Here is a 24703-nt window from a genome sequence, read left to right as displayed (position 1 = left end):
TTACTTCACTACTGAATGTCCAGCCTTCACCTCTAAATCGAGACAGCCCTATGCGTAGCTCAAGTCATCCAGTGGACCTCCCTGACACACATGCTTTCAGTGACTAGCACTCCCAGGGACAAAAAAACATGTGTGCAAACAGGAAATGTATGACAGTAAGACACCAAGAAGGATTCTCTTTGAGGTGAGGTTTGGTCATGGACATCACAATCACATAATGACTAATGATGAAATAAAAATAAATAAATAAATACATAAATAAATAAATAAAACACTTAGTACTACTCTCATGACTGAGAACTTCAATTCATTTGAAAGTAATGGAGATCCCCTTACAAATCTACACCACTTAAAGGGAAATACTTAATGATTGTACAGGACTGTAGCGTATGCATGAGCATGCAAACATAATTCATTTAAGTACAAACAGTAACTGTTTGTGTGTACGGTATGTTGTAAATAGAATGTACCATAAACATACATATAAATAAAGGGATTTGAATTTGAATTCTGTAGGGAAATACTTTCAATATAGGGTGGAATAATTGCTTTGTCAGAATTGTATTTACTGGATAATCCTTCAGAATGTCACTATTGAATGGAAAACATTACTTATGTGACATGGGTAACTGGAGAGTACTGGGGAATATCTGGGGTGGGTTCTTTGGGCTGTGTTTTCCCACTTATTTTATTAATCTATGTTGTCACATGTTAAATGGACATGCAATATGAAAATTAATGTCATTTGAGTAAAAGGAAAATAGAAAACATTAAATAAGTGCCAGTAAGTCACGCCTTATCAGAACAGCACAGTAGAAAAACCATTGTTACTTACATATTGTTGTTCAGTCATAAAATAGGATTTTAAAAAAGGGCCTTTCACTAATTTGATTTGTTTTTATATTCTCTTTTTTATGTCAGATAGTACAATAATAATCAACAGGCTCCAGTACATCAAAACAAGAAAACGCACAGAATGCCAGGGTACCTTTTTGAAGAAAGCTTTGTTGATACTTCAATGCTTTCAAATGTGCACATCACAATCACAAAAAGTATCAGAATCTGCATAACAAAAGAGAAACATACTGACTGCAGTGCTTATTAGAGTAGGATGACTCATGATTTAGTAGCCAGTGTAAACCTACCATATGCATTATCACAAAGCTATGAGTGTCACTAAAGAGCTAAAAAAAATTCAGTCAAGCTGAAGTTTTTATTTTAAAACAGCAGTACACAAAACATTCTAGGAAGCGTGTGCAGCATTGGGACCCCAGTTCTACTGGCACATTTAAATATCAGCTTGCTGTGCTGCTTATTTCAATAAAACCAGGTCAAACAGAAACAGGCTTTGGGATGTTTTTTTTATTTTTTAAATTTTTTTTTAAACAGGAACACAGCCACTTAACTTATGCATTATACATAATCTAGTGTATACTGACTAGTGTTTATTAGGTATTACTTCTCAATTCTATAAAGGACGGCCATATGGTTGGTGGCCACTGACAGTACATTTGATATAAAATAATTAACTTTTGTTTGAATAATGGCTAATTTGGTAAAACAGAGTACAAAATGATCAATGTCTACAATTAATTTAATGTATGTCGGTTAGCCCAAATACCTAAAGAACTCGAAACACACAAAGTATGCTACATTACTGAAGACCACTGCAGTATGCAGAGCAAATTGTAGGTCAGATAAAACTATTGTATATCTTGTAAAAAGAACCTGGGATCTAGTTATGTTTTTTAACTGGGATTTAAATAGAATACTCCATATAAAAAAATGAACTGTACAAAAATGATATAGCTATGTGTGAACAGGATGTGAGTGGTGTGAATACAAGGGAAGGTCCAGACCAGAGTTCTGTCCCAAAAGTCTGTGTTTATTTTGCAAAAACACAAATAATAATAAATTAACCACCCCTCTACCAGCGATGGTATCAGGGGGAAAGATGGCAGGTTTACAGTCCTGACAAAATAACAACACTCCTGTAAGCACAATCCTCCGTGCACGAAAACTGTGCTCTTTTCTCCGGGGTCATGGTGAGTGCTGGTGCTGTGCTGTGAGGGACGTGCTCCTGGTCTTGGTGCTGGCTCCGCGGCTGCAGCTCCCGACTCTCACTCCTCCTCTGCTGAAGACAAAACACAAATAAATAACGACAACACCGTCTCCGGCTGAATATCGTCATCAGTGCAAGGCCCCGTACTGACGTAGCTGCTTCCCCTTTGTACCCCAAAACTCCTCCATGCAATCAACCCATCGCCATGGTTTCTCCAATAGGGGCCCGCCCCACAGCTGATTGCAATGTAATCCTTCCAGGTATGTGCAACTACGCGCTCCCCCTAATATGGTCACCTTCCGGTTTCCGCCTACCGTCAAGGCAGTCCATCTAGGAGGAAGCATACGATCCACCTTACCAAGCGCCTTCTTTGGTCGGGAGGGAGATTTACAGTTTGAATTCTTTCTCTCTCTGTCACACTCACCCTGCCCAGGCCATATTTTTAAACTTGAATCTTATTAGTGGCAGATCAATGAAGCAGAAGGGTCAGAGTACATCAGTCAACAAAAGTCCCATCTCTTTTTTGTTCCCTCTCCAAATTCCTTGTGAAAGAGGTTAAAAAACAATGGAAGGGAACCTGTCTGAGTTTGCACCCACAAACAAAATATGAAACAGAAAGTGTGATTAGAGCCACAACTGGCAACTGGCATATCTTTGCAAGTGTGTACTAAACTACCCTCTCATCCCTTCAGAAGCTGAAGGCAGATCTGAGGCCCTACAATGGGATGTTTTTAGATAAAAGTCTTGTTTAGTATACCCTTAAACTGTTTGTCCACAAAAGTAAAATAAAAAAGCATAGGTCTAGTTTCTATTGCTGTAAGTTTTTAGACCTCTACATCATTGCCTCACTTATTGTCTTTCTTAGGGAGAACAGATGTGACCTAGAGGCTGAAAATCCTGAGCTGGAACGTAGGCTCATGCACACTGCTGAATCAGGCTTAAAGGAGTGCTAACCAGTGCTCTAAAATCAATACCTACCTAACCTTTATAAACATATTTACTGTTCCACTTTTACTGGTGTAGAGAATCTTTTCCTTCTTCACTTTTTTATGTTAATTTAGGTTAAACAAATATGGTCTGATTGTAGCTAATCCACTGGAGTAAGTGTGAACTACAGCAGATGTATTAATACCGTAAAGCAGCAGCAACTATTTTTTTTTTTATCTACACTATACAGAAGAAAGTTATACTAAGTGTTAATAACAGTTAAGAAAATTGATTTTAAGACTTGGTCAGCACTTCTTTAATAAAGGTTTAATAAACACTGACTACCATTACTAAGAACTGGTGTTTGTGGACTCATGTTGGAAATAAAAGCAATTTCTCATCAGTTACTACATTTAAAACACAGCAATGGTTTTAGTGTTTCATGTAACTGCTATAAAGAAATATATAAGAAGCACATACCTTCCACATCATCAGTGTTCCCATAACAAAAGGATTAAACACTGTCAGAAAGCAGCATACTGAAGCAGGATCAAAACTAGGAATACAGAACGATATACTGTAAGAGAGTGGTTTTGAGTTACAGGTATTACATCTAATCTTATAAAAGCACCTAATAAAACCATTCAAACCTGTATTTACCTGTTAATAGATAATAAATATTTAATATTTTCAGTTCCAAAAAAAGCAGCAACTATAAAAGAAAACCTGAAAGCTCTGCTGAGGAAAACTTAACCCTCTGACAATCATTTTAACTGACATGTTTTCAATTTTATATCTAAATATCCATATATGAGATATTTATATACAGTGCCTTGCGAAAGTATTCGGCCCCCTTGAACTTTGCGACCTTTTGCCACATTTCAGGCTTCAAACATAAAGATATGAAACTGTAATTTTTTTGTGAAGAATCAACAACAAGTGGGACACAATCATGAAGTGGAACGAAATTTATTGGATATTTCAAACTTTTTTAACAAATAAAAAACTGAAAAATTGGGCGTGCAAAATTATTCAGCCCCTTTACTTTCAGTGCAGCAAACTCTCTCCAGAAGTTCAGTGAGGATCTCTGAATGATCCAATGTTGACCTAAATGACTAATGATGATAAATAGAATCCACCTGTGTGTAATCAAGTCTCCGTATAAATGCACCTGCACTGTGATAGTCTCAGAGGTCCGTTTAAAGCGCAGAGAGCATCATGAAGAACAAGGAACACACCAGGCAGGTCCGAGATACTGTTGTGGAGAAGTTTAAAGCTGGATTTGGATACAAAAAGATTTCCCAAGCTTTAAACATCCCAAGGAGCACTGTGCAAGCGATAATATTGAAATGGAAGGAGTATCAGACCACTGCAAATCTACCAAGACCTGGCCGTCCCTCTAAACTTTCAGCTCATACAAGGAGAAGACTGATCAGAGATGCAGCCAAGAGGCCCATGATCACTCTGGATGAACTGCAGAGATCTACAGCTAAGGTGGGAGACTCTGTCCATAGGACAACAATCAGTCGTATACTGCACAAATCTGGCCTTTATGGAAGAGTGGCAAGAAGAAAGCCATTTCTTAAAGATATCCATAAAAAGTGTCGTTTACAGTTTGCCACAAGCCACCTGGGAGACACACCAAACATGTGGAAGAAGGTGCTCTGGTCAGATGAAACCAAAATCGAACTTTTTGGCAACAATGCAAAACGTTATGTTTGGCGTAAAAGCAACACAGCTCATCACCCTGAACACACCATCCCCACTGTCAAACATGGTGGTGGCAGCATCACGGTTTGGGCCTGCTTTTCTTCAGCAGGGACAGGGAAGATGGTTAAAATTGATGGGAAGATGGATGGAGCCAAATACAGGACCATTCTGGAAGAAAACCTGATGGAGTCTGCAAAAGACCTGAGACTGGGACGGAGATTTGTCTTCCAACAAGACAATGATCCAAAACATAAAGCAAAATCTACAATGGAATGGTTCACAAATAAACATATCCAGGTGTTAGAATGGCCAAGTCAAAGTCCAGACCTGAATCCAATCGAGAATCTGTGGAAAGAACTGAAAACTGCTGTTCACAAATGCTCTCCATCCAACCTCACTGAGCTCGAGCTGTTTTGCAAGGAGGAATGGGCAAAAATTTCAGTCTCTCGATGTGCAAAACTGATAGAGACATACCCCAAGCGACTTACAGCTGTAATCGCAGCAAAAGGTGGCGCTACAAAGTATTTACTTAAGGGGGCTGAATAATTTTGCACGCCCAATTTTTCAGTTTTTTATTTGTTAAAAAAGTTTGAAATATCCAATAAATTTCGTTCCACTTCATGATTGTGTCCCACTTGTTGTTGATTCTTCACAAAAAATTACAGTTTCATATCTTTATGTTTGAAGCCTGAAATGTGGCAAAAGGTCGCAAAGTTCAAGGGGGCCGAATACTTTCGCAAGGCACTGTATCATAGTTTTCTGTTGTATTTTTGGAATCCATGCAGGTTTAAATCAAGTCTTTTTTGTTCAGAAAAGGATAATGTTTACATGTTGCATTTTGCATGTACAGTGGTTTTTATAACTTTATTTGTATTTAAAATGAAGAAAGGAACACTGTGCAGAAACAGGGCTAACAGCACTATCTGCTGGTTGTGTTTGTGAAAGCAATGTCATGCTGCACCATGCCAGAGGAAAATGATACAAAAAAGTAAGATCTGCATATATCATCAAGCCTTAGCTGTCGCAGCTTTGATAAGAAGAAAACTGCAGAAAAGAAAACAAAACAGGTTGTTCAGCAAAATCTCACAGTACTTAGCAAAAACAGTTTTCATATCCAAGCAGCTGCTAGACAAATACTGACTTAATAATGACAGTGGACAAAAATAATTCAGGATATGCAGATATCACAAGATCTGATTGCAGCTAAATAAAATACAGCACACAAAGTGGCCGGTAGCCTGAAGCAACAGCAACTTTGATCTACAGTACAGTGTGACAAAAAAAAAAAAAAAAAAAAGTTTCATACTTCAGCCAAAAGGGTTGCTTTAAAAAGATTCCCTCAACCCTAACCTTCATCTGTAGCTCATCACATAAATACACAAGCGTCTCCTTTCCCCTCCTGGCTCAAAGCTGATCAAATGAGTTTGGTGTTCTCAACCAAGGACAGAAATAAAAACAAAGACAAACAAACAAAAAAACGAGAAAAAACTGCACCAAACCCATTAGTTTGGCACAGCTGTGTTTCCACTTTACCTTTAATCTAGGGGACATGCCTTTAAACTGCATGGTCTCCTGTTCCATGTTAATCCACACAAACATCAACCAGGACAGCACAAGGGGGAAGAGTGCCTCGCATCTAAAAGTGCAACAGCGTAACACTTCTCATTAGCACAGCTGTACTGCTTGTATTTCTGTGTGGATGGTAACTGTATAATTGCTTTGCACCTTGCAGCTGTACTTATTTGTTAAAAGTACTAAAAAAAGAACATATAGAGCATACAGGCTTGGACAAAATAAATAAAAGTATATTACAACTTTAGTAATTATTAGAAGCAGTTGCATCACAATACAGTATTTGCTATTAATAACTTCAAATTAGCAAACAGCTAACTTAGGACAATATTAATTTAAGGCTATCTTCTATCTGTCACTTTCATATTTATTCTCTTCTTGTTACGTAGCTGACATAACAATAATAATTGCAACTCAACCAGTGCCGTGGCCAGTCCGTCTCAGAATTTCCTAGAAAAATTCACCTGGGAGTTTTCAGACACACCGAAGGTCAACCTAAAATGAGAAAAGGACCTTGACCAGAAAAATCACCCTGGGTGAAATTTAGATGCTACTATCATGTGTAGCACCTCGTTCTACTTGTAATGAACAGGCTTTTCAGAAAAAAAATACTAGCAGCACTCTACTCACTTCTGGCAAATTGCAAGACGAGGGGTAACTGACGAGTTTTATTCAAACTTCAGCCTAACCCTTTACCCTGGAGAGGATGTGGGTCCGAAAATGTAAGTATTGCTGTAAGAACCTTAGGAACCAGTCTTCCAAATTCTGTGAACAACTTTTGGTTTCAAGTCCCACCACTGGTCACTAAACCCCCTTGAAATTAGAATTTTTGCTATTTGTACCAAGTTTAGGCCGTAATAACTTGCATGGGGGGATTTTGGATTTTTGGCAGATTTTTGAAGTTGCATTTGTCATGCATTCGAGCATTGCTTATGGCCACTTTGGTGAGGTTAAAGTACCACATAGTTCTATCCAAACTGGCTATTTCTTCAATTGTGCATTCTCTGATGATTGCTCTAGAGGACAAAGTAACAATATGGGCTTCTAATGGCACTAGGTTAGAGCTGAGGCGTTATGAACTTGCATATGGGACTTGGGACTTCGTTGTTATGATGACACATGTGAAACTACCAAAACCTTACTTAGTTGGATTTTAAAAACCAAAAAGTGACAGTAAAGTTGTTTTTATAAGTTGTGGTGCCTACCTAGGGGGATAATTCTGCTAAGAAATAAAATAAAAATAATTAATTGACTGACCAACCATTTGTGAAAAAGACATTTGCTGCACTCTCATGCTAACCAATCAGTCAATTTCAGGCACAACTGAAAATCTTTGGTTTAGGAGGTCTTAGATGACAGAGACAGGTGTATTTAAAAGGTGCTGTGAATTTAGTTTTTAAAACCCAACTAAGTAAGGTTTTGGTAGTTTCAAATGTGTCATTGTAACAAAGAAGTCCCAAGTCCCATGCAAGTTCATAACCCCTCAGCTCCAAGCTAGTGCAAGTGGAAGCACATATGAAATGTCCCTTTTCTGGTTGAGTTGGCTTGGAATGACCCATATGTTGTTAAGAGACAAACCTACTGTCTTTTCTGCTGTAGGAGTGAAACTAGCTCTTTTTTTCCCAAAGTTATTTCAAACACTTTTGAAATTTCAGAAAAAAAAACAACTTCTATCAGTTTTAACTATAAGCAGCTTAAACTGGTTATTAAAATGGAATTTCACAATTGAGAATGTAGTCTTTTTCAAAGGCAATTTTTTTAAGCTGACAATCAATTTGAACATGGACAATCTATATTGTAGCAAAATCCAAATGCTTGGTGATTTATTTGTTTATTTAGCAGACGCCTTTATCCAAGGCGACTTACAGAGACTAGGGTATGTGAACTATGCATCAGCTGCAGACTCACTTACAATTACATCTCACCCGAAAGACGGAGCACAAGGAGGTTAAGTGACTTGCTCAGGGTCACACAATGAGTCAGTGGCTGAGATGGGATTTGAACTGGGGACCTCCTGGTTACAAGCCCTTTTCTTTAACCACTGGACCACACAGCCTCCTATATTTTAAAGAATATATAAATTGCTCTAGGGACCAATTAACTTAAATTCGATAATATTTACTATGGTATGATCTCAACAAAAAAACAAATTATAAATTCTGATATTTTTTTGGCACATATAAGACTGTATATTACATTTCCATTTAGTAATATACAGTCTTACATGTGCCAAAAAAATATAATAATAAAATACCGAGCGAACAATATCCAACTCTCCAGCATGAGCAGAACACACAGTTCCACGCTGCAATTGGAAGCAGAGTGTCGAAGGTTACCCTGTACTGAGGGGGAGGCAAGTCGATACTAGAGACAGGAATATGCACAGCAGCCGCTGTAGGAGGAGTGTGGAGCTCAGCAGAGTCACCACAAATGAGGAGGCTGTAACAGAGAGTAGGAGCAGTTATTATAACAGGACAGGCCGCACAGAGATAAGAAAAGCAGCAGCACGGGACAAAATAGACAAGTCACTTAGAGCCTTGGTGACATTTACAGTAGCCTGCCATCAGCAGCCTTGACTCTGCACTGTTTCATGGATCATTCCAAGTGAAATCAGTCTCATTTATTGGTTGTATGACCGACTTATTTTAAATAACTTTGCACTAAGAGACAATGGGGGAAAAGTCACAAAAAAACTTTACCTTCAGTTCATAGTCTGTCAAGGCATTATCTGTAAATGACCAGCTTGTCAAAAACAAAAAAGAAGGAGAACTTTAAAATACAGTCAGCACAGCCTATAACGACTGCTCCAGGGACAGAGGTATACACGACCATTTTAATGTCTCTCACAAAACATATACCCCCTAAGAGTAGTGGGGGACATTGTGCCATTCTTTTAAGTGTGGGTTGATCCCAGGAATCACTTACTAAAAACATGCCGTATCCGATGTTTGCTTTATTTCAGTTTTATCAACTACATATTTTTATTTACTTATTATTATGTATTACTCCTACAGATGTTTTACTGGTAGGTTGTCCAAAGATATTAGCTGCAAGAAAAGGGTGCGCCTTACACAAGATTGATATTAGGCTCTCTCCCGACCACAGGCATTAGAGGGAATGTTGCCAGGAACAAACAAGCAAGTATCCAGCAGACTGACCTTGTCTTTAAAACAAAAGAAAACAAACAAAAAATGTCACCTTTGTCCAGCAGCTTTTACAAACTTAATATACAATACATCCCTCTGTTTACTAACTGATTACACAGTCAGGACTTGGTCAGTAACAATGCGATTGTTTCTGTGGTATCTCACTAGCCTTACATCTTATTAGCACTGTCAGTAATACCCCTGGGACCCCTTTGCCTCTGTTGAATGTGTTTTTGTTCTTTGCTTTAAATGTACACTTCATCTTAGAATATGCAGATATTTCAATGACATCACTATTGCTGAAAAGTGGTAGCTGCTTCCTGGTCCCTAGTCATTTCATGTGATAAAGTTGTGTTTGAAATATTCTGAATATTTAAAGCATTGAGGTAAGATTTTAAAGCATTGGTTAGGTTGTAAGAGGTACATTAAGGTTGCAGGGCCAACTGATTTGATTTCATGCCATGAACAAAATTACCAGGCAATAAACCCTGTTAGCATTGACAGCCTTGTAATATGATGCACTAGAAGACTAGCTCTACCACCGCTACGCTCCCCTGCCTCCAAAGCCCGCTCCTTCTCCACCCTTGCTCCGCAGTGGTGGAATGACCTTCCTACAGATGTCAGGACTGCCCAGTCCCTGACCACATTCCGGCGCCTCCTTAAGACTCACCTCTTCAAAGAGCACCTGTAGAACTCCTCTGTTTGTATCCTGGGACACTATCACCCTTCATGTAAATGTGCTTTATTTTGCTCTTATCAGCCCCTATTTTACTGCATTTAATCCTGTACTTCAGAATACTGTAATCTGCCAAGTTTTTAACCTGTAGTACTTTGTATTTAATCACATCCTGATGTAACTATCACTATTACCTGCTGTATTATTGAATTGTGGTTTGTCAAAACTTGTACTTTACTTGAACAAAAGTTATTGTATTTCCTGCTCTTATTGTATTACTTGTATTGTAACGCTTGAAATGTTTTTGCTTACGATTGTAAGTCGCCCTGGATAAGGGCGTCTGCTAAGAAATAAATAATAATAATAATAATAATAATAATGATTTGCCTCCTGTAGTCTTCCTCAAATTGATGCCTTTATACAGTATAGTGTCACGTGCCCAAATGCAATAAGCTCTCAAAGTTCTGCTTTTGATTAAATATTAATTCATGTTGTATTTTTATTTATCAGACTCATTTGACACATTCACATAAATAACAAATTGGTGGCAAGATCTAGGTTTCAGATTCTAATACATTTGTGCATATTTCCAAAAATAGATGCTCAACAGATTACACCTACTGTATTAATCAACCATTTCTTTCTGTATTCTCAAATTCATGCCTACCTTTGTTTGAACCCACAATTTGGACACAATTGGCCATCCAGCTAGTGCAATGAGTCCTAGGGTTAGCATAGCCCGATAGAAGAAGCTCACAACCTAAAATTGAGTTAAAGGTGATTTCCTGCGACATGCTAGGGTTATAAAAATAATACCTTAAAGTGTTATATCGATTTATAAAACATTATCCAGTAATATTATTAAGGTTTCTTATTTTAGGGTTACAGACAAAACAGCCCCCAAACAAACAAAACAAGAAAATGGTGTTGAGCTCAGCTCTCAGGGTGTCTAAACGTACGTTTTCAGAGTCAGACAGCATTAAAACAAGCCCAGATAAACACCGATTTTGGCTACCTACAAAAAACACTGAAAGAGAAAATAAACAAACACTGAAAAACAAAAGCTCAAAATATAACCGCTGTTAACATGCTAAAAAAAAATAATATGTTTTCCGAGCACAATTATACAATTATAATGAAGATACAGGGTTTAGATACAAAAAATATGCATTTGCCATGTTGAGCTGCCATGGGCAGCAGAATGGCGCTATGATTCTAAATGACTTGTCTGCAAGGAATACCGATATCATCCTGTAGGAATATCTGACCATTCCTCAATTACTGCTCAACATTTTTCTAGGTCCAGTGGAAATCTGTCCAGAATGGCTCACAGAATGGTAAGTCTTCAGGAAGCATGCATTACTGGGATACAGAAGCACATGTCAAACAAGTGCAAAGTCAGTCATGTGAGGGGCAGTCCAGTCACCTGCATGCCATTAACTTACCGACAATTCAATTCCCAGAATGGACATCACTATCAATTCTATTCTCTGAGTTAATGATAAGATTTTACTGAATTTATAAGTTCTTTACAATTTCTGTATCTACAAAAAAATTATTTTGATAAAAAAATAACTTTAAAACACGTCTGGTTTCATAGACTCTGATTAGCACTAATCTCGGACTACCTTACCTAAGATTACATTGGGTCGTACCAGATTAGTCTGTGAAACCAGCCTAAAAACTTCAGTATTTAAAATAAACTAAAAGTATGGTATAAAAACATTACAATGTTTCACTAAAAAGCAACTAAGACCGTTCTTTCCTTTTATTAAAAGTGATTAGAATTAACTAGAGAACACAACCACAAACTTTGACTTGGACATAGTTGGACAAACACTATAGGGAGGAGGGCATCTTTTGATAACTGTCAACTGGGGGAAAAACAGCAAACACATTGTAAGGATTATATATATATATATATATATATATATATATATATATATATATATATATATATATATATAACAGTTTTCTAATATATAACATAGGGAACAGGTTGCACACCCCTTTTTTTAACAATATATCTTTGGGAGGCACAGTGGAATTCATAACAAACAACACATGTTGCAATACAGTTGCTTTCATATCAAGCTTAGTAGGTCTGAAAATACATTGTGCACAACGCTGTAGTTTCCATGCTTGGTTCAATGTGGTAAATGTGGTATCCTTAGTAATCAGGCAGGCGATATATATATTATAAGGCTTGTCGAGACTGTTTTGAGTTTTAAGGATCATCAGGATGACATAGGAGGTCCAGCCCACAAAGCCAAACACCACATTGACCCCCAGAAAGAAGTGATCATAGGTATGGTAATAGGACAGGCCTTCAAAAGTCAAGCTCGTCAGAGAACAGTATCAAAAGACAGAATCAAAACTAAGTTATCTAACAGAGCATCCAGAATAGTGCCATGTCCGGTCATGGAGATAATCCGCACAATCCACATACACTGTTTTTTTCAGTACTTTGATATAGACCACCTTTCTGGGGATGTTCCTTATAAAGAGGTCAGACCCCGGTAAACATTGAAAACTCCATTCTCTATGCATGTCACAGGTTATTGGCTCTGCTGTCACTTTTTAGCTGGACATTATATATAAGTCTAACATTTCTCACATTGACCCTGAACATAATGTTTTAAACAGATATTATTGTCTACCCCAGAACACTGTTCATTACTGACTGCTTGGTGATAATTTCTGTGTTGGAAATCTGCTTGTTCCGATTCTGAAAGCAACCTATAAGAGGAATTCTGTTTACTTAGAACTCTAACACTATGGAATTTTTCAAATAAATAAATACATCTGTATTATTCAAACAATGCTGTGTGGCACAAGTTTACCAATAATAAGGTCTGATGGTGTTGTTATTTGAACTTGCCCTGATCACAGCCTTGACACAATGTGTTTAAAAGTAGTTTAAAACTACTATATAGAAACTTTTTTTTTTATTTCAAAGAAAGTAGTTTAAAACTAAATGTTCTTCTTTTTTCAGTTCCTACTTTTATGATCTTTGCAATCACTCTATGTGGTTCTTTTTCAATTACTCAAATAATAGGGGCAGCAGTGTGGAGTAGTGGTCAGGGCTCTGGACTCTTGACCAGAGGGTTGTAGGATCAATCCCAGGTGGGGGACACTGCTGCTGTACCTTTGAGTAAGGTACTTTACCTAGATTGCTCCAGTAAAAACACAACTGTATAAATGGGTAATTGTATGTAAAAATAATGTGATAGCTTGGAACAATTGTAAGTTGCCCTGGATAAGGGTGTCTGCTAAGACATAAATGACAATAACAATTCAGTTTTTGTATTGTCGATTTGTCTGTGTTAAGGTGCTTTGACTATGTTGAGGAGCTCTGTTCTTCAGTTCTAGTTGCCTGTTATAGATATGATAGGAACAAACTCCCCAGTAATGTTGTTGAAGCTGACACCCTGGGATCCTTCAAGAAGCTGCTTGATGAGATTTTGGGATCAATAAGCTACTAACAACCAAACCAGCAAGATGGGCCGAATGGCCTCCTCTCGTTTGTAAACTTTCTTATGTTCTTTTTATGTTATTATATATGTAAAGAAGACTAGATAAGCCAAAGTACCTTTATATTTGTTAGTGCCAGCACCACCTAGTGCAGCAGCAGGTTATTGCCAGCATACCTAAAGGCAGATTACTAGAGGATATAACCTACATTACAAATGTCTATGGCAGCCAGCTGTAGCTGGAAAGCAGCACTGAACTCAGACTGAAGCACCTGAACACCACAGACTTTTGAGTATTAGCAAAACTATTAGATAGAAAAGGCAACAGTAAAAAATAAAAAATAAATAAACATTTGTAGCTACTTTCTGTACTTTTTAAAACTAAGCAGTGCTAAAACAGACAACACTTCCAACACAGCAGTAAATGAACTGATCATTTAAAAAGGGTAAAATGTAGAGTTTTATAATCACAAAAATTCCTGATTAGCAGACACTGTTTAGTAATCTCATTCACAATGCCCAGCAACCAGCCGGCAATGCCTGCAATCAGGGTTTTATTGAGAGAATTACAGTTTGGTAACACAAGATATTGCTATCTGAATATGAATTTACATGTTCAAGTAATCTTGAAACTGTGGTGCCTTGTTACTTTGGTAACAAGGCACCACTATCTTCAAATATAAAACTAGAATCATGTATTCTGGTCATTTTTGTAGCATCTGCACAATGACTTGCTGAAGATAGTGGGCACAAATTACTTCAATTAAATGTGTCATTGTTTATTATATTGGGTCATTGGTTCTACAGCTATTGTGAGAACAGGAATGGCCTGGCGTTCCATCAAGGTTCACGCAACCCCCGAATATTTCAATTTGTTGCACCACATGTCAGATGTGAATACTAACCTCTACATCTGTGAGAAAGAGCCTGACACTGTATATTGATACATACTTGTTCTTGCGCTTATATACTGTATCATAACCTTGCAAAGAACAGACTAAATCAGTCCAGTAGCACATTATATACAGGATACAAATCAGACCAATTAAATCGAACCGGGGACTGATTGAGTTAATATGACAAGATAAAATACTGGTATTGGTTTAAACAGAAATAATAATAATAATAATAATAATAATAATAATAATAATAATAATAATAATAATAATAATAATAATAATAATAATAATAATTGTGTTCATTCAGTGCAAACAACATAGCTATTCATGAACAACAAATAAACCGAATAAACAAAACCAACACAATTTCGAGTGGAGACAACTTTATTCAATTACACTGTGATAAAATAAAAAAATACATGTGACTAGTTTTTAACCCATAAATACATTTAGGCCATTCCATGAAAATACACAGGACAGACAGATCTCCATATTTCCCCAAAAACTTACTTACACAAAAAACATACTGACAATTGGTGCCATAACCCTCTGCCAAAGCAAGAGTATGGTCACAACCTAGTTAATAAACATATAAGCCACAAACCAAATGAATATGTTCATATGGTTATGACCTAAAAACACATCAATTGAGAGACCTATATACACACTTCCGTTGCTAAACCATTGACTGAATCTATACCCTTAAATTCTGTCTTTTTAAGGATAGAGTTTTTGTAACCCTCTTAATATGGGGAGTAATGTATTCCACTAAGGTGAGACTAGGATAGACAGCTGAAATTGGTTACCTTGAACTGCTCCAGAATTTGAATGGCATTTACAAACATTGCTTTCGGCTTTGAAGTGGTTGCTGCTGTTCAGATAGTCCACAGGGAGGACGCCCTGCAATAAACAACACAGGAAACGCAGTTCAGTCTCTGTGTAACAAAGCATTAGAAGGGATACAACAAGGGAGATATTATTGTCATGTTATTTATTAGTAAATCTTTATATCTGTATAAACTACAGCAGTTCACACCCCTGATAGTTACATTTGTTGTGTATTTAGCTGTCCAATCCCTTATGTTGACCTGTAAGAATGCAGTGGCTTCAAAACCAATGTTATCAAGTGGTTGCTCATTTTAATCCCATAGTTACCAATTTGTTTATTTTTCTGTTTGAACTAACCACTTAAACAAAACAAAAAGTTAAAAAACACTTTGCCTTAGATTCACTGAAAAAAGGGCTTGTTTCCATGGTTACAGTGCATGAAAATACTGTAATTATACACATTGAAAACCCTTAGGTTCAACTGCAGCATCATTGTGGTTTAGTGTGCTTCAAGCAGACTAGCTTCAGGACTACATACGTTAGACTGAAAATAGCAAGCAACTCAGAGCAGTATATAGAAAACAAATTGGATTTTAGAGGACTTGTTCTGTATGTTGTAGTCGAAATAGAATTAGACAGCACTATTCCCCCCCATGTTATATTCCTTTTAATCCCCCCCAGGACCTAAATGAAAATCTGTCATTTAAAAAGTGCAACCCAGCGATCTAATAAAGTACACTTTTGCATGAAAACACAATTTTCTCTCTTTCAAATTAACCCCAATTGTACTCTGCATACAGGTTTTGGTTTATAGCCTGTTTGATACTCATCTCTTCCATATTGTTGTACATTTTTGTGAAATAATGCAACCATTTCCCATCCAAACTGTAATTAATACCAGCATAAATTTAAATTGGGAATATAGAGAATCAAATCTGCAAACAAATCAAAGATATATTTTAGTGAAAAAGACAATTTGTTCTATTCTAAACATACACTATGGTAAAGCAGAGTAAAACTATGAGAAAGAAAACCCTGTAAAAGCATGTGAAACTGAAAAATGACCATGGTTAATTTCTATACAGGTTGCAATGTTGTATTAGAATTTTAAACTCAAACATCAAGTGGACTAAACTAGGTATGCTTATGAAAGTTTACCATAGTAAATGCATAGTAAAGTGTAATAAGGCATAGTGAAAGCATGGTAAAGCATGGATATGCATTGTAAACCAGGGTAAACTATGGCAAATGCATAGTATAACCAGTGGAAAAGCATGGTAAATCTGCAGTGATACTGATTGTATTACTTGATGTAGTGACTCATCACTTTAAATCAGCATTAGAAAGAAAACCAGGCTTCTAAGAGTAAGGTAGACAAACAGGTGGTGCATCTAAGTTGTGTCCTCCACAACTATAACGATGTCACCCAACTTGTGAGTATTATGTCATCAAAATGGTTTTATTCCTTATAGAACCTGTGAAAAACAATGTGGAGATGTACCAGTCTCCGCTCTAACCGAGGAGTTTAAGTGCGCCAAGGTCAGACTGGAAATGACATTAGTAGAGTCACGCGACAAATGCGTAAGGGAGGCAGCACCTGTGTTGAAAACTGGAAGAAAGTGGGCGGCAAAGAAAGCTGTGGAAGATGCAAAGGCTGCCCTTCGAATTAGTGATATCATGGGGCAAGTTCAGCATGGAAGAGGGGGTCTTGGTCTCAGTTCAGCTCCTCCTACATGGCACAAGGCAGCCCCAGCTCAAAGGAGGAAGCTGGTAGTCAACGAGGTGCAAAAGCAGGAGGAGAGGATGAGGTGTATAAAGGCCATTTCCCAGGCCAAGCAGGGAGAATGGATGAGATGGGAGAGTGTGGAACAAAGCAAGATTGGCTGGCAAGACCTATGGTCAATGGAACACAGCAGGATCAGTTTCCTCATCAGGTCAACATATGATGTTCTCCCATCACCACAGAACCTAAACCTCTGGGTAGGAGAGGATCCCTCATGTCCTTTGTGTTCATCACCTGCAACATTAAGGCACATTTTGACAGGATGTAAGGTGGCTCTTAACCAAGGACGGTTTACTTGGCGCCATGACCAGGTGCTGCGATGTTTGGCCTTAGCATTGGAAGACAAGCACTGAGGATGGAAGGTGCCCACTTGAAGACCCCAGAGATGTACCCTACTTAGGTCAATCCAGACGGTTGTCATGCGGATGCACTGGGGAGGCCGCACTGTGGTTGATCCCCGGAGCCAGCATCGCAGCCGTTGTGTGTGCTGATGCGCCAGGGAGGCAAAATAAGCTGATCCCTGGAGCCAGCATTACACTTCAGCGATTAACACCAGACAGAAGGATATCTACATCATCATATGGAAGGAAACGTAAATGGATGGAGACACATATGGATCACATTAGTTTACTGTAAAGCTACGTCTTAGTTGGTGCTTATCTTGGCGAGAGCCGAGTTCAAATCAGCATGAAGTTTTAACATCTACTCTTGTGTAATGGAAATCAAGGTGTTTTATGCAACTGGGCACAGGCTTCTATATTAGTATGGTATAAAGCTAGTGAAGGCTCTATTAAGTGTTCTGCTATTTTGTTGGCAAGTGTGAATTGAATGGAGAAGATACATTTGTTCACTTGGATTAACTTACTACAGAGTTCAAAGGAATTGGGACTCCAATCAAGGAAGACATCAATGGAGCTACATCAGCCTGCAAATAAAACAAGAGCTGTTGAAATGGTTGTTATTCTTCTCCTTACTATTATTTATATTGCTTGCTTAAACACTGAAAGTTAAGGAGAGGCAGCAAACAATTTATGGAGAAAAGAAACAGGTCTAAGGTGTGTTTACCTGGTTGACATCTAACCTCTTGAAGTTGTCTGCAAAATGTTTCTGCTTTTCTGGAGGAATATATTCATCAGTGACGTGAAGAACAGCCTATTTACATGTGTGTGCTAAAACATGGCGCATGCAAAAATAATAGCATGTTAAACTAACTTAACTTCATCACAGACCCATGTGTCAAGCTTGGAAGCATCTTTTGCAGCAAAGTCTTTGTCCTCAGCTGGTTATGAAAACACAAGTAAGACCCCCTAACTGCTGCTCTTTGCAACATCAATTTAGACCTTGGAAGACAAGAAGCTGTATTTTGCATACTGAATGTAACTGTGCTCAAAATGTGCTTATTTATTGTCACAAAGTCTGTTACTGTTTTATTTTCTACAGCGGGTCAAAAATGTATTTCCATGACCAGCAAAAGAAGTGCATAACGTGTAGCTGCCAAGTTTAAAGGTTTATGGGACTTGGTCAGCTTATCTGTTGCTTGTCCCAATACATTGCACATTCTTCATGAGTCATGCTCCGGGGGTGGTCTTCTGGAAGCGTTGCCATTCACGGAATGCCCGAGACACTGTCTTGATGGACACATTGGTCCGTGCAGCCACTGGTTTGCAGTCGAAATCATGGGAACCCTCTACTGTAGCGTGCCACTTGATGAAGTCACAGAGACTACTTTCCCTTCACTGTTGATGTAATAACAGGCAACTCTTACACAGCCTGTGTAGGTCTTGTGGATAACAAGTTACATGACCACACAAAATTGCAGGCTAGGAGATTTTCTAGTTTTAATTCAGTAATTCATGTATTTATTTATTTTGACCAGTAATGTATATTGAGATATCCAGATGATTTTGTGGCAAAAAAATAAAATGAACCACAGTCTCAAAAGTCATGTTGTCTGTATGTATGTCACACTTACATTTTTGCATACCTGGTGAACTGATTATCCAATTGTCATGAAACTTGGTATTAACATTATTTCGTTTAACGTATTGAGAATATCAGATTCTGGTGACATACAAAGGTGTCTGTCTGTTTATTCATCCATCTGTCTGTATGTCAGATCTGGAGAATCTCTTATCAAACTGTGATTAAACACTGTATTGCTACAGTAATTATTTTGATTTATTTCATGGTCATCGACTTTCTCATCATCCTGCTAGCTCTAACTCTGAAATTACATCCCTTTGTGGGGTGCTATGTTGTAGACAGACTTGTTTTTCCTAAGCTTAAGCAAACAAGACAGGAAAAGCAGGCTGGGTTTCATTAACTGTAAATCATGGAGGATTGAAGAGTTTTAAAGTACCTTTTTAAAGTACCTTTTAAAACTCTTCAGGTGACTGTAACTCCTGCAAAGGCAAGAGAAAGTGTGGCTCCAAACACTGTACCTCAGGTAAGGTGCCCCGGTGGATCCATTTGCACCGTCTGCTACAAACAACACAAGCCGTTTGGCTGGTGGCGGGAGCCGTGGCTGTTGTGGAGTCATGCCATGGACCAATGGAGAGGTGAAATAGATGTCGAATATTGAGCCAAAGAACACCAAATGAACCATCAGCCCAACCGCAAAGAATGTTAACATGTTCATGAGGGCACAAGACCCTCTGGTGCCGCCAAAACACTAATTGAAAAAAAGAAAATCCTTGGTGTTTTCCACAGGTTAGCCGTTTGGGCTCTCTATCAGAAAAAAAACAAAACAAAAGAGTGCAGTTTGTTTACATTCCCAGATTTTGTTTAGCTTCAGGGCACAAGGTTCCTCCCTTTAACTGACAAACTGGGGTGCAAATGGCTCTAGATTCTTGTGGCAGTGTACCTTATATCGGGCCAGCAACATTAAATTCTGGTGCCAACAGATATTTAAAAAAAAAACAAGAAACATTTTTACAAAATATAAAGCAGGTAAGCATGATTACAAATATGGGTGTGATTTGATATGGAGTAAATGATCCTGCTAGGACTTTCAGCAGTAGGAGGTACTCATTTTCAGTCAAGCTTTCTTTTAACACGGGGAACAAAAACAGTAATTTGTAAAAGAATATACTGATGACATTGCAAACACAACATATCTGACATTTTCATCATGGGTTTAACATTATGACATATTGAATTAAAAAAAAAAAAAAGTTTAAAAATTACTTAATGAAAACAGTTAACTGTATTTTAAATTGCATTCTCAGTTAACAAGCCAAGGGGCCAAATGTTGTCTTCAAAAATAGTTATGACTACCGTGTTTACATTCACACTCCATTCCACTGCACGATTCAAGGTATACTAAAACACATAGGTACCAAGTTCATCAACTGGAATACTGGTCCAGAGTATTTCTGTTGTGGATGAGCATGGGCTCAGGGTATCCCCCTTCCTTGAGAACATTTTGGTCAATGGTTAATCTGACCTAAATTATTAAAATTGCATTTCTAATTCATAAAAAGAAAACAACAACATTGTTTAATTAAAAGTTATATAATATGCAACTTGATTTAAGAACCCTTCACTGAATGGAGTGTACATACTCATGTGCCAACATTTGGAAACTGTTCAGCGGGACGCTTGTCTGGGAGGGGGGTGTCATACGCAAAAAAAACAAAACAAAAAAAAAACACTTATATGTCTTATATAAAACGTATCCCCTCAACTCAACACCGCACAACCAGTTTCTTACTTTTGTATACCGATACGTTAGTGATCAATCAGCAGATGTGTCAGCCGCACAAAGAGCACAGCGTCTGTTTTTCACTAACTCTACTGTGCAGTATAAATGATTTTTTATGTGTAAATATCGGGACTTTCTTCCTATGCAACGCGGGACATTTGCTAAGAAATCGGGACTGTTGGCATGCATGCATACTCATAGGTTCATAATGACAAACTTGTGACAGGTATGTTTTACTTTGCGGATTCAATGACTGTCGCCGGGTCTGCGGTTTTAAGGTATCTTGGGTGGTCTGAAACATACAACTAGCTTTAAAACTAAATGTACCCGAATAAGAGTTTCTTTAGAATAAATCCGTACTGAAACGCGACGAGCTAGTCAGATCCGAATGAACTGCATGAAAGTAGAGAGCCTTTTGAAACCTAATACAGTACCAGTGCTTAGTATTATAAAGATGAACATACGGGGTATTTATGTACAAAACGCTCGACCATTAGTATTATTTTTAATTGTTAATAGTTAAATCCAGACTGAAGAAATATCTTAACGACTTTGCATGCATTTCCACAACTTCCTGTTTTGTTGTTGACCTTTGACCAAAACAGTTCCGCAAAGTATGCTGGGAGTTGTAGTTGTTTAGGACAATAATGCAATAATAATAATAATAATAATAATAATAATAATAATAATAATAATAATAATAATAATAATAATAATAATGTCAATTAAATGGGATGTATCAGTCGAATAAATCAACCCATGTCCAAATATATAACAGATAGCTGCTACAGAATGTCCAATGGCAAAATATCTATGTTTATTGTATTTTTATTAAACGAGGCTGATTGCATTGTTGGCAAAATGGCTATGTGTGGACAGCACTATCTTTATTTTACTAACCAGTAATTTACAAACTGAGCTAAACTGAGAGATATCTCCAGCTCGTTTTCCGAGCGAGGTTGGTTTTCACTCAGCTGTCAAGCATCCCTCGCCCACACATCCAACCTTGCCAATCACTGTTTAGCATGACCCAATCCCGGCTCCACAAGAAGAGGGCAGGAGGCGGGTCCAAGATCACATTTCGGTAAAGCTCAAAGTCTCGCGTTTTTATTTATTGATTGCAGATATATCCAGGAAGACAGGGTTGAAATAATACATCTTTAGTGTAAAAAAATGGCGACCGGCAGCAGTGTCAACCCGTTTAATCTCAGCGACTCTGAGGAGGAGGCTGAGCGGAGGCCGGACAGAGTTGACAACCAGCGGGGCTCTAGAGATGGACCGGCGGGGCAGCTGAGCGGACCTCTCTCGCCGCAAGCTGACTCAGAGCCGACAGGTCTGCTGTCCAGCAATAGGACGAGTCCCAGTGTGGAAGGTGTTTCTGTGGCTGCTGCAGCTGCAGCTGGAGGAGGTGGTGCAGAAGTCCGGGTGCCTCTGGATGTGATCGCTGCTCAGTTGCTTCGGGATCAGTATGTCCTCACGGCCCTTGAGTTCCACACCGAGCTGTTGGAGGCCGGCAGGGAGCTGCCTCGTCTCCGGGATTACTTCTCCAACCCGGGTAACTTCGAGAGGCAGAGTGGGACCCCACCCGCTTGCAAGGATCAGGGATTCGGACAGTCGGGACAGCTCAGTAAGTGCCTTTTTTATTATTACCTCCCAAGGAAAACAGTATTCGATACTGTTGTTGCAGTGAAACATTATTTTCTATATAATAAAGAAACCTAATCTGGGAAATCTGTTACAGTAAATATCCAGGATTATAACACCCTGTTTCATAATTTCAGGATTGTTTTTGGCTTTGCTTTTCTTCTGTCACGGTTTTGATCAACGTTTTATTTCCTAAAATTGACCGATACTGGTTTCTTGCATTGGTCACGACGTTACAATGGGTGCACGGACCTGTCCAATAATTTACCTGATAAAAACAGCTTGGTCGATACAAATCCCACGTTTAGAAATTACATCTCTCTCTCTCTCTCTCTCTCTCTCTCTCTCTCTCTCTCTCTCTCTCTCTCTCTCTCTCTCTCTCTCTCTCTCTCTCTCTCTCTCTCTCTCTCTCTCTCTCTCTCTCTCTCTCTCTCTCTCTCTCTCTCTCTCTCTCTCTCTCTCTCTCTCTCTCTCTCTCTCTCTCTCTCTCTCTCATATCTATATATATCTATATATATATATATCTATTAAATCATCGTCTTTACAGTACTGAAAGTAGTGCTGCGGTTGGAATGTACTAGAATTGCATTAAAAGGGTGTTTCAAATTCTGTTGCAGGAAATTACTCAATTCCACAGCAGGTGATAAAATGTAGGTGTGTGAAATAAGAAATGCAGTACTAATGCTATCAAAAGGTGTGTTTCCAAGCCTAAAGTAAGCAATGCAGCACCCTATGGAAGGGGTTGTGTGGTTTTAAATGCCATTTCAAGTCATATTTTCCAGAGTATTAATATGGGAATTATAAAGCTGCTTCATGCAGGCCTTCAAACAATACTGCTAATTATTGAATTTTAGGAGAAGTGAAAGGAAGTAAGAGGACCGTATCCTGTGAAGTATTCTGTATTCTCTATGTTTCTTGTGAAAGGAAACCACATCAGTAGTGCTACTATAAACCACTTGGTGGACTTCGGAGCCCATCTAATTAAAACAAACAAAAAAATCCTCAGTTTTATAACATTGCCAGTTTTATTTTTCTTAAGTATACATTTTAAATTTTACACTGGAGATAAAGTTGTGATAAATAGCTTCATTGTTTATTGAATTCTGTAGAACCAATCGCTTGGGTTCTTAAAGTACTGTTCGTGCCTGTCATTGTTAATATGGCTTGTGTTTTAGTGCTACTGACAAACAGGGCTATGGCATTTTATGACGGTTTATGGCACAGTATTTCATTACATTCCCCAAGTGTGTTCAGTTTCTGTGGCTATACAGGTGCTCAATGAAATACCCTGCTTTCCTGCTTGTTTTTGTTGTATAAATACATTCTAGGACAATGGCTCTACAGTCAGACCTAAACCGGCAGACACTGTAAGTGTATCCCCCTCACACCTGTGGGCTAATATCCACCTGCTGTGACCACCTGTGCGATAGGAGCTGGATTCAAATCCAAACATCCAGAGGTGGGCAGGAGTGTACTGCCTTCCTCCCACCTGTTATTTTTTAGGACTAAATGAAGTTGTACGCAGAGACGCTTTTTATTTTTCATTTATTTGCACTGCTATAAGGTAAATAAAAAAAAGGTTTGGTGTTTTAGAATGCTAAAGCATACTGTGTATTAAAGGCATGCCTGTGGTGTAAACCACTTTAGTTTCATTTAGCTTATTCTGTAATAGAGGCAATACATGTAGGCTGCCTGTGCGTATTCACAGCACCTGGACGGTGCTGCTCCTGGGTGAAAAGTTAATTATTTAAGTGCTACTCAATAACGTACCACTGAATACTGTACCAAACGTTTCCAAGGTACATTTCTGAGGTTTGTCATCTTTAGCTCAAAAGTGGGGTGGAAATTTCCATTCTGAGTTACAGTGGCAAAGGCAACATGGTTTACAGAAAATGGGATTGGTTTTTAATGAATGTACCTTAACGAATAATTCATTTTTTGTTACAAACACCTGCTCGCTACTGTAGCAGCTGGGCTGAGACCATTAGGCCCTATATCTCCATCCGTCAAAAGATGGAGTTGAAAGGTCATATAATCTATCATTGAAACTTGAGTGTAGAGGTCACTTTTCTGTATATGGTACGGGTGCCATTTGAATGTGAGTCAATCAGTCAGACGAGGGGCTGTCCATTCACACAAATGTGTGCTGCATAGTCAAGATGTTTCATGAGGTTGTCAGTATACAGTATAACATCTTTTGGGGTATAGAGGCTCTGATCCCTCAGGGACCACCATCCCTGGGAAAGCTAATTAAAATAAATCCATGAACGAAAGTGCTGC

The 24703-nt window shown here is 38.3% G+C and overlaps 1 protein-coding gene across 9 annotated transcripts in view; it reads left to right on the top strand.

The window, feature by feature from the left end:
• Window positions 1–21803: 21803 nt before the first annotated feature.
• The window catches only part of LOC117400212 (RAB11-binding protein RELCH homolog), a 63443-nt gene continuing 60543 nt past the window's right edge, over window positions 21804–24703 (top strand). For 2 of the 9 annotated variants that reach the window (XM_033999788.3, XM_033999795.3), the window contains exon 1: window positions 21807–22406. In XM_033999788.3, coding sequence (XP_033855679.1) covers window positions 21953–22406 — 454 coding nt within the window. In that variant the 5' untranslated portion in view covers window positions 21807–21952. Of the gene's footprint in view, window positions 22407–24703 lie in introns of all 9 variants that reach the window. The other 7 variants (XM_033999796.3, XM_033999789.3, XM_033999794.3 and 4 more) reach the window with 6 other exon arrangements.

This window comes from Acipenser ruthenus, chromosome 4, assembly GCF_902713425.1.
Source record: "Acipenser ruthenus chromosome 4, fAciRut3.2 maternal haplotype, whole genome shotgun sequence".
Taxonomy (NCBI): domain Eukaryota; kingdom Metazoa; phylum Chordata; class Actinopteri; order Acipenseriformes; family Acipenseridae; genus Acipenser; species Acipenser ruthenus.
This window is presented reverse-complemented; position numbering and strand designations above follow the sequence as displayed.